Raw genomic sequence first — 16,254 nt, forward strand, 5'->3', positions numbered from 1 at the left:
TGAAGTGGTAAACCTTTTATGTGCCAATTCGGGAATGGTGTTACTCGGGCGGCAACAATAATTTCAAAAAGGCCTGGAGATGGGAAGGGAGGCGGATGGAGGTCTCCCCGGATGTGTCTCTGATGAAAGGTTTCCTAGGCGTAGCCTCACCCTGTGGCATCTGTGAGTCACCCAGCAGCAGGGCGCGCCCCGGGCTTAGGTCCCATGCGTGGACACGTGCTGAGTGCTGGGTGGGACCTGGCTTTGCAGGATCCCTACTCAATCTGGGACTTGTCGGGTGAAAATGTCCAGTTTCGTTCTGGACCAGAAGTTTATAGTTGGCTTGAGATGAAAGGGGAGCTTAAGGGAGGTCGCACAAGCACACTGCCTCACAGACGCTGCACTCCAAGGCCACTGGCACAGGGTTCCCCGCGCGCAGGCTTCTTCCTTGAGGGACCGCGCTCCCGGTGAGTCACCGCAGGGTGTGGCCGGGTACGCAGCTCCCGCGGTTCTGTAGCCTGCACTGCCTCCTGTCGCCTGAGGGCCCTTCCACCCGCAGGCGCAGGTTCCCCTCTCCCCAGCCTCCAGGAGCACTCCTTCAGCTTCAGAGATAAGTCCCCAGAGGATCAGGGAGCAGGTTATTCCCATTGTAGGTGCTGTCTGCTTCCGGGAGAAGGGAAGCTTTGAATTGGGGAGCTAATGAGCAGTAGGTGGCGGAGAGGACGGGAAACCCGCCCCTAACGGCGCCAAAGAGCTGGGCCCTGCTTGGTGGAATCACTGAAGTGAACCCAAAAGGATAATAGTAGCTTTAATTAAGGACACATCAAGGTGACAGCCGAACAGAGCTCCGGGCCAAGCTCAGCCGTTCCCAGACTGGAGAGAAGTGCCCAGTCTCCTCACTGCTAATGGCTGAAGATAGGCAAAGTTTTGTCAGATCCTGGTTAGCAGTCTGGTCCTTGGGTCCCTGGCGGCCCTTATCCATGCCTGGAAAAGGAAGCAAGACGTAGTACAGGCAATACCCTAGGGACCCATAGCTGTGAAGGGTTAAATCTCATTAGAGTCTGCTCCCTAAAAAAAATCTCACATTGAACCAGGGACGGAGCCTGTGAGGAGTGTGCACCCCCCCTCTTCTTCACCCTCCACCCCCTAACACCACTAGGCTTTTCTGTACAACCCTCTGGGATAGGGCCATCCTTTTCCCCTCTTGGAACAAAAAGATAGTGTCCTTAGCTCTAGGGCATTGACTTGAAGTCTCTTGCCTTGAGCCACTCAGATAATGAAGGTTGCTGAGTCCTGCTGCCAGAGCACTTAGTAATCTATAGCTCTGGGCCCCTCCTTCTTGGCTTGTTTCCTTAATAAGGGGGTTAGATGTGAGAAACTAAGGCTGGGACCTGCCTGACAGGTGACATTTCAAAGTAATAAACAGCTGTTGCTTCACGCCACCCTTCCCCCACCACCCAAAGGAGGTTGAAAACAAAAAATTCCACTGGGATCTGGGAACCTCTTGGTCCCATCTGACTTGTGCTGGGAGACCCAGCAGGTGGAGGTCTTGCTGGCAGAGGTCCACCTCAGTGAAGCTTTACCATAACCTGCTTGGCTCCTCAGATGGGCTTCACCAAAGCATTGTCCCAGATAGGTGTCCTGTGGCTCCTTCAACTCAGGGAGACTATGTCAAAGGATTTCACACTACAGAGACTTGCCACTCCTGTCAGTGTGCCCCAAGAAAGTGCTGCTGCTGCTGGTCAGGTAAGGCACTGCTCACTGACACCCTGGGCATCTTCTACTTGCTGCATCTTGTCTTTTGTGTTCTTGCTGCCACGAGTTGGAGGAGTTCTGGGTTGTTGAAGACATCTGCAGTGGGTCAATCCCACTGACTGTTGTGCTTTATCTAAACATCAATTTGGATTTTTTTAAAGTAAGCCAGAGCCAGCTCACCCGGCCGAGGGACAGGGTAGGAGCAGGTCAGCAGACAGAATTATGGGGGTTTGAGGAAAATAGGGAGTAAAAGGCTGTGAGGGATGGAGGAGTGGAGATGGGTACAGGACCGTGTGGATTCCTCATGGGGAAGGCAGAGACCCTAACTAGAATGGGCAAAGCAACTAAAGAGTACAGAAGGGCTGGGTGAGGATTCAGGAGACCACTCACCCAGTGGGTGTGGCTTCTCCCTCCTCTGCCTTGGGATTCCACCTGATGATCATGGGAGCTCTCAAGGCTGAAGTTGATTCTAACAGACACTTAGCAGGGGTATTTCTATTGCACATTTGCATGACGTACCTCTGTGTGTGTGTGTGTGTGTGTGTACATGTGTAGGCCCCTGGAGTAAAACCCTGCTAACTCAAGCTTTTTTGTTCTCAGAAAAAAGGAAAAGAATTGGGACTTTGGTAAGGAAAGGCTGGGTGTCTGGACACTTGTGGGTGCTGCTCCAGGCCCAGCAGCCCTGAGAAGTCCCTGATCCCAAAGGCGAGGAGAGGGATTCTAGAGTTTGGTAAGTCAGTCTTTGATGCTAGTCCTAAACAAACATTACTTAACTGACTAACATACCTATCTGCATAGTTAAAGCATGACCTAAAAGTCGAGGTGATAAAGGGGACACACGTGCCAGTCACCCTTAAGATACTTTGACAAGCCCTGTAAAGTTTGTTTAGTGAAAGTGGCCTCCAGATTCCCAAAGTAACCTAGGTGAGTGTCATTATCGTAAGCCATGTGGCCGAGGTGCTATGTGCAGAAATCAGGTAGAGGTCTGTTGTGTCGCTCAATCTCGTTTAGTGATTTATTTAATTCACTTTCTTTTTCAGGACAAGACCTCTCTGTAACCCACTCTGGCCCTGAACTCATGATTCCCCCGCCTCTGTCTCCTGAGAGCAGCATCATTTATTTATTTGTGTGTGTGTGTGTGTGTGTGTGTGTGTGTGAGAGAGAGAGAGAGAGAGAGAGAGAGAGAGAGAGAGAGATCACGTGCATGTGTAGTACAATGTGAATGTGGAGGTTAGAATTCTTGCAGGAATCAGCTCTCTCCTTCCATCATGTAGTTCCAGGGATTGAACTCGGGTCATTAATCTTAGCAGCAAGCTCTCTATCCACGGAGCCAGCTTACCTGCCCCAAGTTAGTGATTTTTAAAGTCAACCAAAAAAATCCCAGCTTGGCTCCTATCTGTAATGCTGGCACTTGGGAAGCGAGGGCAGGAAGGATTGCTGGAAGTCAGAGGCTAGCCTGGACTACTGAGTGAGATTCTGTCTCAAAAGAGCAAACCAAAACCCCTAAAAGGCAGCTGTGCATGGAGGTATACTGCTGTGATCTTGGAGGTAGATGCAGGAGGGTCAGGGGTTCAGGACCACTTCAGCTACATGGTAAGTCTGAGACCAGTCTGGGATATATGAGATCTTGTATCAAATAATAATAATAATAAAACTATAAATATAGTGGTCCATGCCTTTAATCCCAGCACTCTGGAGACAGAGACTGGCAGATCTCTGTGAGTTCAAGGCCAGCATAGTTTACATAGCAAGTCCAGGACAGCCAGAGCTACACAGTGAGACCTTGTCACAAAAAAAAAAAAAAAAGTTCCATTTATGTAAAGACAGGGAGGCTGAAGAGATGGATGGCTCAGCAGAACATGTGCTGCTCTTTCACAGAATTGGAGATTAGGTTCCGGCATCCGTGAAGGGTGGATCGTACCTGCCTCCCTCTACCTCCAGCTCCAAGGGGTTTGACACTCTCTTCTGACTTCTGAGGCCATACACTTGTGTGCACAAACCTCCTCTCAAATACATTCATATACATATAAGTAAAAAAAACTAAACAAACCCAGTCAATATTTAACTTTCAAAAAGGAGAAAAAAAAAAAAAGAGAGAGAGAGAGATGGAAGTTTGTAGGAGTTTGGTCTGGTGCTGCTTGTATCCAAATCCCATACTCCAAGATCTGGTTACCCCCAATGAGGGGATCCTCACATACACCAAGGGATGCTATGCAACCTTGCTCCCCAAATTAATTGGTGAATAAAATGCTAAAGCTTGTGATTGGGCAAAAAAGATAGGGGTAGATGAGTTTTCAGTTACCTGGCTGGGGGTTGCAGGTGGGGGGAGGAGAGAAGAGCGAGGAAGGAGGAGGAAGACATCATCATGGGGTACATGGATCTCATGAACACATAACCATGGGGGTCCTGCCTACTGGAATAGCTGTCCAGGTGGAACATGTCAAGTAATACCTTGGAGCTATTGACAGGGAAGTAGACAAAATAGCACAGAGGGTTGATATCTGCCCTGCTCTAGTGCTTTAAGGCTTATTATAAATATAAAGCTTTTGTGTCTTTTATTTGGGAGCTAAATGATCTAAGGTGGGGTAACCCGCACCCCCCAAGTAATATTTCCTTAACAGAAATTAACTAAAAGCAGCTGAGGTTGGAAGGTTTATTTTCTCAAAGTTATACCTCAGAAGGCCTGCAGGAGGAGCCAGGGAGTGGGACTCCTTGAGTCCTTGAGTAAGAACAGGCCTGGGACTAGAACATGGTCTCTCTTTTCCAGAGGTTGGCCCAGAGCTTGGGACTGAGCTTAAAGGCTGAGAGCACTGCAGGCGCCTGTAGGTCTTCCTGGAGCAGGCTGCCCTTGCTGTTTATCAGTTGAGTCCAGAACAGGGATTTCGGGGAGCATAGACCTCTGCAAAGGCATTGGGAGGTACGAGACTTAATAGGTCCAGGTCTGCTACCCGTCCTCCACCCCAGAGAGCTCCCAGGTGGGCACATCTCTCAGGTAGGCACACTTCCTGGGCAGGCACATCTTCCTGAAATTTTGCGTTGTGGGAGGAGGTATGTTTGGGGGCACGCTGACTGCCCTGAGCCTCCTTCCTCCCATCCATGGGACCAGTGGCCCTCTGTTCTTTCCCTCCTCCTCAGCAGTGGAAGCCTGCGGCTCAGGGGCAGGTTGACTTGACCCCTGCTCCCTATTGCACAGGCTGGGTGAGAGATAAGTGTCTCAGGCCACTGTGGACTCAAGCTCTGGCTCTGGCACTGGCACCAGACTGCAGGACTGGAGTTCTGAACCCATACTGAACATCTAATACACAGGTGAGGCCCCTAAGGAGGATTCTAAGATGAAACAGCCTCATGCTAGCCCCTAGTCAGGCTGGGTGCCTGGGCTGTTTTGAAAATTTGGAGGTGTGAACTGGCTCCATGGATACCATAGCTGAGCATGGAATCAGGCAGTTCTGGAACAAGGCCATCCAGCTTGTCTCTAGTCCCGAGGCCACTCAACTGTGTGCTCTTGGGCACGTTGTTTGAACTCAGTCCCTTAATTCCTTTTTTTTTTTTTTTTTTTGTTTTTTTTTTGTTTGTTTGTTTTTTCGAGACAGGGTTTCTCTGTATAGCCCTGGCTGTCCTGGAACTTACTTTATAGACCAGGCTGGCCTCGAACTCACAAATCCACCTGCCTCTGCTTCCCAAGTGCTGGGATTAAAGGCATGCGCCACCACGCCCAGCCCCTTAATTCCTTCTTAAGGCTTACCATGGTGCATACCAGCTATTTATTCATCTGCAGCACTGAGGTTTGAACCTACGGCCTCATGCTTGGTAGGCAAGCATTCTGTCAGCAAACTATACTCCCAGTCCCAAATATGTCAACACCATTTTCTTTATGATGTCCTGTAGTCTCCTGGGCTAGAGGGGAAAGGAAAGCTCACCTGTCTGAGGATGTCAGGGGCCATGAAAGGTGCCTTAGGTTGCTCTGCTGTCCCTGTTCTCACTGTGGTTGAAGGCTTCACTATTGGTTCCAGGGGAGGCATAAGGTGCCCTGGTCCCCGTAATACACAAGCTGCAATTACACAGATATTCTCACCCTCTGCCCACCTGAGGTTCCTCAGACACTGTAAGCCAGGCAGGCAGTGGGATCTGCTCTAAAGGGACACTGAGACTGAGACCCTGTCACTTCCATGGACAGTGTCAGCAGCCTGTTATTTAGGGGAGCCAAGAGAAAGGATGCTACACTGCTGCTAAAGACAGCAGGGCTCCTGAAGGCACAGGTTCCAGAACTCTTCACGTGTACCTGGTCCCATCAGATGCTGAGCCTTGATATCTTTCCCCTGGGAATGTCCAGAGGGCTTCACGAGGGTCGGCATAGCACAAAGAAGAAGCACTGGTGGGAGTGGGGCTCAGGTTTTATTTGGAATCATTAAAAAAAAAAAATCACAGCAGCATCTGATTGGTGATCAGAAGGACCATAGGGTAAAAGGAGCCAGCAGGGGGTGCTGGCGCTGGCAGTAGCGTGTGTGGACTTGTGGCACTGGGCTAGGGACAGAGAACTTGGGCAACCTGCAGGGCACTCTAGGCAGGGCATTCAGTGTGCCAGGTTGAGACAGGGTCCAAGGCAGAGGGGTGTCCCTTGAGCCTCTGTGGTTGGCTGGCAGCCTTCTAGTCTTCTCCACTCTTGGCCTGGCAGAGAAGAGAGGGCAGGAAGAGAAGGGGGAGGGCAGGAGGGAGGGAGGAAAGAGAGGAAGGAGGGAGGGAAAGAGACTTGCACCCATTTCCAGGCCCACAACTCTCCTTGACCACCTGGAAATGGTCACTCATGGAGCGGTCAGGCACTCAGGCCCCTGACTGCCCTACCCACGTCCCTGTGGGAAGCTGTGGAAGGTCTCCCAGGACCAAGAAATGAAAGCAGGGACTCTCTGGCTCAGGTCTCTATGGCAGAACTTTCTGGTGCACCCTGGGAACCCCTCTTACCTCTTTATTCTCCTCTTGCTCTTTGGCTTCTTGGTCCTGTGCAGGGGGTTCCAAGTCCTCCTGCAGGGAGTGAAGGAGACACAGGCTATGGGAAGAGACACTGGCCCTCAGCTGCCATAGCAGGGTCTCCCCGGTCAGGTCTCACAGATGAACAGAGGCCTTCCATCATCTTTCTGTGCTTAGAGGGTCTGGAGGTGCCAGATACCCTCCAAGCCAGGTATCATCTCCTGCAAGCACATCCCAAGTCATGGGCACCTGGCCCCTACAGACTTAGGCTCCTTAAGTTAAGGAAGCCTGGAGTGTGTGCAGTAAGGAGAGACACTTGAATCGCACGAACCCCTCCCTCAGGCTGTATGAGCATCGAATGCCATCACTGTTCACAGAGACCCTGAGGACAGGGGTCAGGGCCTAGATACTATTGCATGGCTTCATAGTTCAAAGTATCAGGACTTCAGGTCCCTCTCAGGTACTCAGGAGTGTGGGTCACTCTTCCGGACTTCCGGATGGACTCTTGGCTCAGGCCTGTCTTCCATCTCCACAGTCACCACAGCATTTACTTCATGGTCATGACGGCAGTGGGTTTGGAACTAGACTGATGGTCAGTCTAGAGTCTGTTCTCAGAACCTATCTGTGTTACCTCGGGGTTAGGGTATGATGTCACAACTACTTCATGGATCAACAGAAAATGTCAAAGCTCCAAGGGCTCAGTAGCATCTTCCAGGTTAGCAAGGGTAGCCTGAACTTGCTCCCAGGATCCTTCTTGCCAGTGGCTTGGGAGTAAGCTTCCTGGGATGACTGCTGTGCTGGGAACAGTGGTAATGATGATGACAGGTGCTGTCTCAATTAGGGTTTTACTGCTGTGAACAGACACTATGACCTAGGTACCTCTTATAAGGACAACATTTAATTGGGGCTGGCTTAAAGGTTCAAAGGTTCAGTTCATTAGCATCAAGGTGGGAGCATGGCAGCATCCAGGCAAGCATGGAGCAGGAGGAGCTGAGAGTTCTACATCTTCATCTGAAGGCTGCTAGGAGAAGGCTTCCAGGCAGCTAGGGTAAAGGTCTTAAAGCCCAAGCCTACAAGGCCACACCTACTCCAACAAGGCCACACCCACTCCAACAAGGCCACACCTCCTAATAGTGCAGTTCCCTGGGCCAAGCATAAACAGACCATCACAGGCGCTCACCATGTGCCTAGCAGAATTGCATCCTAGTATCATTTCTCTGCCTCCTCCCAAAGCCCTAAGGTGTAGCATTTCAGATGAGGAAATGGGTATAATCCAGAGAAGATTTTCTCAAAGTCACACAGCCTGCAGAGGTGCACCTATACACTCCAGTGACAGGAGACCTTGTGCTGGCCCTGGAAGCAGGTGTTTGGGGTGAGTGACCCTTCCCCTTTCTCCTGCTCCTTACAGTAGACTTCTGTGGCATTGGCTGTGTGGAAAGCCTAGGGCTGCACCATTGGGGTTGCCTGTTGTAGTGTGTGTGGCTGACCATAACAGGTCTTTGGAATTAGTTTCCTTACCAGCCTCCATTCTGGAATCCCCACTCACGCACAGTCCATACTCAGTCTTTCAAGGGTGTAGCCCAGAAACTGGCCACTCACGGAACCTACGTGCTGGCAGAGACCAGCCATGTGACCGTGGTGCATCATATCACCTAATCTCTCTAGGCCCTTCCTTCCATATCTGGTTTGGTGGAATTTGGGGCCCCATTAGATAGGTTAGTAAGTGTAAAAGACTTAAAGCAGAGCTTACTCTTGGGCAAGTGCAGAGACAGCTCCTACTTCTGGCATCTATCCACAGAGAGCCTGATGCCCCTGTTTTATCTGCTGCCTGCCACATACATACATACACATGCGCATCCATTCACACATGCATTCCATGCATATGCGTTCACACACATCTCTACCCTACCAATAATGCACATACAACCCACATGTTCACACAAAGACCTCAGCAGAGGGTGGAGTCAGAGCCCTGCCGCTTGCCCACCACAAGTGGGCAGTGTTGCCATTACTGCTTCCTTGGGAGGTGGCAGCTAGACCCTGGGAAGAGGGAGGGTTGGATAAAGGATAACAAGTAGCTCTGGTGATGGCTTGCAGCTTTAGCCTGTCACCATACACTGCCCTTGTGATATGTATTTCCTGCATGCCAAGGGGATGGGGCTGGCCATGGTCTGCATGTCACTTTCCTTGTGCATAAAATGAATCCTAAGTCCCCACTCTTGGAGTGTGATGGGGATTGCTGATATGAACAGGTACAGAGATAGCAAGTTGCCCCAGCACACAACGGGTACTGCCTGTAAAGTTAAGCAGTGTCTAGTACTATTTACCCGTGTGTTCATGAGGGCAGAATTGCCTCCTGTTGCTGGGGAGCCTAGGAAAAGGACATGAGCCAGGCTTACCTTGCGCACCACCCCGGTGGTGACCACGATGTTTTCGGCCTCCTCCACGGTCTTGTTGGCCACTGTATTGACGCTGCTGACCACAGCTTCACTCACGGCATTGGCCTGCTCCTTGGTCTTCTCAGCCACTGCAGAGGATTCCAGTTGGACTCAGCCCTGGCCCCCTCTACTGCTGCCTACCCAAGCTGAGGAGAACAGCCCCTTCCCAGAGCTCAAATGCCTGACTTCTAGTTACTTCGATCCCTTTGTCTGACTCTAGGGCAGAACAATGTGATGGTCTATCTTCAGGGCATGTAGTGGTTTGGGTCACCGAGGGCTTAGGGCTCCAGTTGGTACAAAGAGGACTTCAGGTATGGACCCTGGATATAGGGCAGGATTTGCGGGGTCCCCCGTTCTGGGTCATCTTACCTGAGGTGACACTTTGTACCACGTTCTCCTTGGTTTTGGTGCCTATTGGAGGAAGAGGTGTACAAGCGGTCAGGGCAAACAGCTGTACACAATGTGGGGGCCTGGAGGGGATGAGGATGGCGTCTGGGGACAGTAGCCCCTTCAAAAGGCCATTTCCTGCTGTGTCTGAAGGACAGAGGACAGACGGGAAGGAGACAGGACAGGAAGAGGGGACAAAATAGACCAGGCCTGAGGTACTGTTACTGGTAGGGCTATGGTCCTTGCATGGGCGTGGCCCGGGCCTCAGAAGCAGCAACTGAACAGGGCAGAGAAAGCTGAGTCACAGGCTTAGCCACCCCTGTCCCCTCTTTAGAAAGAACCCAGAGTGCTGGGGTGGGTTGAACACTAAACAGGACCCATTTTCACAGCCTACCCTTTCCCTCTAAGCCAGGGGTGATCTGGCTCAGATGTAGCAACTCCCATTGGAGAAAGCGGGGTCCACCTGAACAGATCATTACCTCAGGGTCTCCATGTTAGGAGACTCCAGGCATGTGTGTGCATGCTTTTGAGTGCCCACACGTAGGTGTGGCACTCGGTCCTGTCCCACTCAGAGTCCCTTCCCCCAAGAGTATCAAAGGCAATTAGATACTACCATATTCTCCAGGGTTTGCGACCCTGCCTCAAAAATCAGAATTTCATCTCAAAACGCTCTCCAGAAGCTGGGGGAATCTGCAGAGGGAGGCATCCGCCCTCCATTAGGGACCCCTCCACCCTGCCCCGCCCCGCTCCGCCCCACCTACCACACTCACCCACATACATAACCCCCTCCTTGGTCTTCTCAGCTGCCTCCGTTACTCCCTGCTTGGTCTTTTCTACAGCACCCACAACACCTTCCTTGGCAATGGAGAAGCCTTTCTTGAAGACGTCCATGGTGTTTGCAAGGATGGGACCTGGCTGCTGCAAGCTATGGACTGGAGTGCTGCCGCAGCCGCTGTCTCTGCTGCTACTGCCTCTTATTGACGCAGATGAAATATTGATGCTGTGGCTGCTGGTTGGAGCCCAGCCAGCCCGGGCCAGGGTGGGGGCAGGGAGGGCGGGCCAGAGAGAAGGCATGCCTCACGGGGATACCAGCGAGCAGGGCCCGGGCCCCAACTGGCTCTATTCTGCCCTGCTGACTCTTGTTGGCCCCGGGGGAGGGAGAGCGTGTAGGAGGCTGGACATATCCTAATCTATCATTGCACCTCATTCATCCTTGGAAAGCCCTGGTGGTCTCGTGCCCTGGCTCTTGTATGCAGAAGAAAAGTGCCTTGACTGATGCCTCAGTGTCCCAGGCTGGGCCGGGGTCAGGGCTAATCCAATGAATGGCCAACCTGCAGGCTGCCCTGTTGTCCAGTTCCCCACTGTATCCTGGATGCTCTTGAGTCTGGAGCTCCAGCTAAACCTGTTGGAAAGCTGAGGCCAAAAACACCCAAAGCTTCTCCCCATGCCCTAGACTGGGCTGCCTGCTGTGTGATTCTAGCATAGTCCCTTTCCTTCTCTGAGTTCCCACCTACCTGCTAGTTCCCATAGCCCAATGTGCCGAGCAGGTGTGATGTGCCCGTTCCCCACTTCCTGGCCAACAGTATGGATGGCACCAGATCTCCTCCAGGCCCACGACAGAGTCCTGGAGAAATAGGTTTGATGGGGCCACCTTTACGTGTCTACCAAGTCCCGTGTCCCTGATTCAAGTGCCCTCAGGACACAGGAATTGACCTGAGTGGTTGGAGGCCTCCGAGGGGGCCAGGCTGGAAGGGGCGGGGGTGGGGGCGGGGGCGGATGAGACTTGCCGGGTGGGCCGGACCAGGCCACTTCCTCCCTTTGTTGTCCTCGTGTTTTCTTTTCTTTCTGACATTTCGCTTGAAGACCACATCACCAGCAAATTTGAGAGTCACTTGTAAGGCTGAGCGTCAGCATAGGAGCCCCTCGCCATGATCCTGACACTGCTGCTGGGCTTTGGGGTGTACCTGAGCTGGGGACTGCTAGGGTCCTGGGCACAGGACCCCAGTACCAAGTTCTCCCATCTCAATAGGCCCGGCATGCCTGAAGGCTGGAGAATAGGGGCTGAGGATACCAGTAGAGACCCCATCAGACGGTAAGGAAATCCTGCCCTTGGTGGAGATCGGGAGATGATGTCTGAGCCCCAGATACACATCTGAGGAATGGGCTGATGTGTGGCTATCTCTATAGCTAAGGGATGCTAGTTTCCTGGATCTGGTACTCTAGGCCCCAGGCTGGGGATGGCAGGGTGATCCCTGCTTGACCTATAGCAGGGTCTTCGGGTGGGGCTGCAACAGGTAACGCAGCTCAGGGTTGGGTGTTCTAGATGCTTTCAGGTGATGAGGCTATTGTTCCTGCTCTTCGAAGGAGCTCAACTCTGAAACCTGAGCCCCTGTAAGGCTGGCCCAGCCTAAGCCCTAGGGGACAGCAGCTCACAGGGAAGCTATTTGGATCTAAGTGCCCAGAGTACCAGGCCAGGATTACTAAACAGAGCAAGGGTTTCTCAGTCCCCAGAGCTCATGGAGGCAGGGAATCCTAGAGCAATTTCACGAAGCCTCCTGCACGGACAGGGTGCAGTGAGACCCCAGACAAGGTTTTCCAACATCGCCTCTATGCTTAGAGGTGCCAGGACTCTAGGTCTGTCCCTCAGGGTTTGGAGTCTCATGTCTTGACATGTTCAAGGCTGTGCAGAGATGCCACTTCCTGGGATAGCCTCTGGGGCTCCACTTTTCAAGTATTCTCTCCATTCTTCTCCCCTAGCAGCCTTATTCACAGTAAAGGGTCCTGAGGCTTACAGTGCTTGAGTCATTTACCCTGGGTCACAGGCACAGAGAGCTGGACCCTTGCTTTCATACCTAGCTCTCAGAGTGGAAACTGTCGTATCTGTAGGGTAAACGGCCAACATCCCCTTCCTCCCACCCCCCAGCCTCCTCACTACATAGAAAAGGGACTGTAACAGAGTTCCCAGACAAATCCCCTGGACCAGGTTTCCGTCTGCTTCTGATGCTTCTAGGGGAATAGCTGTTGGGAGCTTCCTGGAAAGCAGGCCTGGCCACGGAGAGGCTGCCTCGTGAGAGGACATTTGTGCTGTTTCGTAAAGAAGGGGTGGGTCTGGTGGTGTAGGGAGAAAGGGGTGTCCTGTCCATCCCAAGTTCTACCACAGGCTCACAAACACAAGGCAACTGTTCACGGAGGCAGTCAGTCCTACCATCTACCTCTGACTTCAGGACCAGGGACCAACCCTCTCTCTTCCCTAGAGCCACCAAGAGCAGGTCCCAGTCTCCAAAGGAAAGATGGAGGAGCTTGAGGGGTCAGAAGGGAGGAGTCCTGGTCCCTTGTTCTTCATTCCCCCTGGATGTGGAGAAGGTCTGCTTGTTCCCTTAGCCCCTGGGATTAGAGGACCCTCCATCTTTCCCTAGGTGGAGTTGTGCCAGACTCTAGGGACTAGAGGGGTTTGTGCATAATGAGCTGGGCTCAGGAATACCCAGGTCACCCAAGCTAGGGCTTCTGCCTTCCGGGGTTTCCTTTTCATATCCCAAGAAGCTTGGACCCCACCATCCAAGTTATTGAAGTATCTAGAGAGCCTGCTGGGAAAGGAAGGAAACACAGCAGCTTCCTGGGCTGACTGCTTCCCAAGTTCCTGTGACAGGAGGCGGAAGTGCTGCTCAGGTCCTTAGGCAGAAGGAGAAGGGGGTTGTGGGGGGATCCAGGCACTGTGTTCCACTACTCCATCAACAGGGTGGGGGGAATGCAGCATCGACATCAGTCATTAAAGTCTCTGCTGCTATAGCCAGGCCTTCTGCTTTCTATTTGGGCCCCCCAATTCCATAGGTCAGGGACCAGGCAGGCTCTGGACTCACAGGGATAAGAGCTTTTGGAAGAACAGTGAAACAAAACAACTTGGTGCCTCCACACCCTGCGTCCCCAGGCTGCCAGGTCCCAGGGCAGAAGAGGGACCTGGTTAGCTGTTTCCCAAGCCCCTGGAGATCCTGCAGAGGCAGGGCCAGCAAACTAGCAAGGAGTACCTTGGTTCTTCCCAGCTCCTTTTTGTTTTTCAAGACAGGGTTTCTCTGTGTAGCCCTGGCCGTCCTGGAACTCACTTTGTAGACCAGGCTGGCCTCGAACTCAGAAATCCACCTGCCTCTGCCTCCCAAGTGCTGGGATTAAAGGCGTGCGCCACCACTGCCTGGCTCTTCCCAGCTCCTTGGTGGGGTTGTGTATAGAGAATATGGACTCCCCAGACCCAAGTCAGCTGTTCCAGAGAGGCTGGGTCTGTGGTAGAGGCCATGCTGAACCTGAAGAGATGGGCTGTCTTCTACTTTGATTCCATTCAGAGCTTCAGATCTCATAGTTGGAGCCTGGTGTTCTCTGTCCTGACCCACTCTCATGTAGAGTGTGATTTTATAACATTACTCCTAGTAGCAGGCTCCTCCTAATGGAAGGAACACTAGGGACTATTGTAGCTGCTAGCTCAAGGCCCAGAGCTGTTCAGCACACAGCTAGAGGACACACAGCAGCAGAGTGGAGCCAACACGTACTCTTGTGCCTGTTCTCACTCTTGAACACAGGGTTCTGGGTATAAGCAGGGAAGAACCCCACAGGCCAGTACTGAGCCCTCTAAGCTCACGGTCAGGGAGTCCCAAACCCAAGCTGCCTGTTAGATGGGCTTTGGGCTTCCTGCGGAGGCACACACCACTCCACTACTCCTGGTTCAAGGAGGAGTACTTCCTTGGGATGTCACATTAACAGCTAGATGCAGGCCTCAGAAAACATGGCTGCCAGGCAGGGCAGCCTCCAGCCGAAAGGAACCTGAAGAGATGGGCTCTTTGGCCAGCAAAGACGCTCTTACAAAGGCAGCTTCACAGCCCAAGTACATCCATTATGTAGAAAGCACCAGCCCCTCCCTGCAACAGGCTCTGTCAGCCTCCCCACAACCCCCTTCTGTGTCTCCAGGGATTCGGCCTCTGCACATTTCCAGGAGTGGGAGGAGGGCTTGACTCAAGGTCACCAGAGTCCAGGAAGGAAAGGGGAGGAGAGTTTCAGGTTTCCCAGCTCCGGCTCAGGCTCAGCATCCCCTCTTATGTGTGCCACACAGGGTTGGGGACAGACCCTACCTCACTTTTGACTGGCACCTTAGCCTCTGCACAGCTGGCAGGTCTCCTCATGGGAGGTGCAGAAGAAGGAGCAGGCCTGAGGCAGGGCAGTGAGAACAATGGGGCACTTGAGCATGGCTAGCCAGAAGCACATGCCGAGGGCCCACCAGAAGCTGCCAAGAGCTGGAGGAAACCAAAGCAAAGGTTAGGAATTTTCCCAGGACTTCGAGGCTGCCTGCCTGTGCTATGCCAAGCACGGAGTTGCCAAGGAAGGGAAGAGCCAACAGCAGTGTGGCAGCTCAGAAGAGAAAGTTCCTGGGCAGGAAGGGTGGGCAGCATGGCTTTCAGGTCAAGAGCAAGAGCTGGAAAGTCCCGTGACTGCAAGCAGGCTGGACCAGGTCAGGGCATGTCAGGCACACCAGCCCTCCTGGGCTCGTGAACAAGCTCCAAGGTGTGGGGCTTGTTTAGACTTGTTCTGAGGCAGTCTGGACTAGATAATTCCTTATTGTTGGAGTATGGTATCAGCCTTGTGCATCCCAGGACATTCTCTGGTCCATGACATTCTCCCTGTCTCTCTGTCCTTGTGTGTGTGTTTGTGTGTGTGTGTGTGTGAGAGAGAGAGAGAGAGAGAGAGGCAGGGTCTCTCATTGAGCCCAGAGCTCACTGATTTCAGCTACACTGATGGGCCTGCACACCGCTTGTCTCTGCCTCCCCAGTGCTGAGGAGTGCATGCTACCATGCCTGGCTGACATGGATGCTGACGATGCAGACTCAAACTCTTTCTCTCTTAAAAAGATTTACTTATTTAGTTTAAGTATATGAGTGCACTGTAGCTGTACTGATGGTTATGAGCCATCATGTTGTTGCTGAGAATGAAGGTTGATCGCTCCAGCCTAAAGATTTATTTATTATCTAAGTACACTGTAGCTGTCTTCAGACACACCAGAAGAGGGCGTCAGATCTCATTATGTATGGTTGTGAGCCACCATGTGGTTGCTGGGATTTGAACTCAGAACCTGCTGCAGATTCAAGATCTTGTCCTTCCCCAGCGAGCCACCTCCCTAGCCCCGAACTGTGACATTTGCATAATTCCTATTACGTATTTGATTGTATTCACACCCTGTTGCTCTCCCTCCTTCCCTCCCTTGTCCACTCATCTTCCTCCTCTTCTGTTTCTGTCTTCAGTTCCTCTTTGTTTTTAGGTCTTGGTTGTGCCTATGAGGGATTTGTTTTTCTGAGTGTGGCTTATTCCCTTCCCCCCCCTTTTTAAAGATTTATTTACTTACTATATGCGAGTACACTGTAGCTGTCTGTCTTCAGACGCTCCAGCTCCAGAAGGGGGTGTCGTATCTCATTATGGATGGTTGTTCTCTCCAGACCGGCTCACTCTGGCCCAAAGATTTATTTATTTATTTTATGTACCATTACAGATGGTTGTGAGCCACCACGTGGTTGCTGGGATTTGAACTCAAGACCTTTGGAAGAGCAGTCAGTGCTCTTAAGTGCTGAGCCATCTCTCCAACCCGGCTTATTTCCCTTAATAAGATGATCTCTAGTTCCATTAATTTTCCTATAAATGCCATTATTCCAATCTTCTGTAGAATATATATATACACACACACACACACACACACACACACACA

At 52.0% G+C, this 16,254-nt stretch overlaps 2 protein-coding genes across 2 annotated transcripts in view; one reads left to right on the forward strand and one right to left on the reverse strand.

Moving 5' to 3' along the window:
* Positions 1-6,107: 6,107 nt before the first annotated feature.
* Sncg (synuclein gamma) lies at positions 6,108-10,522 on the reverse strand. Its single transcript, XM_021182470.2, has 5 exons — positions 10,292-10,522; positions 9,504-9,545; positions 9,096-9,223; positions 6,691-6,750; positions 6,108-6,399 (listed from the first exon to the last, which is right to left on the reverse strand). Exons 1-5 carry the CDS (start codon positions 10,410-10,412, stop codon positions 6,379-6,381), a joined length of 372 nt encoding a protein of 123 aa, XP_021038129.1. The 5' UTR covers positions 10,413-10,522; the 3' UTR covers positions 6,108-6,378.
* A 777-nt stretch (positions 10,523-11,299) lies between these two features.
* The window catches only part of Mmrn2 (multimerin 2), a 23,612-nt gene continuing 18,657 nt past the window's right edge, over positions 11,300-16,254 (forward strand). The window contains exon 1 of the mRNA XM_021181961.1: positions 11,300-11,613. Coding sequence (XP_021037620.1) covers positions 11,450-11,613 — 164 coding nt within the window. The 5' untranslated portion in view covers positions 11,300-11,449. The remainder of the gene's footprint in view (positions 11,614-16,254) is intronic.

Source organism: Mus caroli, chromosome 14 (genome assembly GCF_900094665.2).
Source record: "Mus caroli chromosome 14, CAROLI_EIJ_v1.1, whole genome shotgun sequence".
Lineage (NCBI taxonomy): Eukaryota > Metazoa > Chordata > Mammalia > Rodentia > Muridae > Mus > Mus caroli.

What these genes read in the sequence shown, in the direction of transcription:
- Sncg (XM_021182470.2), bottom strand. Translation starts at nt 10,412, where the DNA reads ATGGACGTCTTCAAGAAAGGCTTCTCCATTGCCAAGGAAGGTGTTGTG. An exon ending in GGAGGGGGTTATGTATGTGG is followed by an intron (nt 9,546 to 10,291) that starts GTGAGTGTGGTA and finishes TTCCTCCAATAG; the next exon opens with GCACCAAAACCAAGGAGAAC. An exon ending in CCACCGGGGTGGTGCGCAAG is followed by an intron (nt 6,751 to 9,095) that starts GTAAGCCTGGCT and finishes CACTCCCTGCAG; the next exon opens with GAGGACTTGGAACCCCCTGC.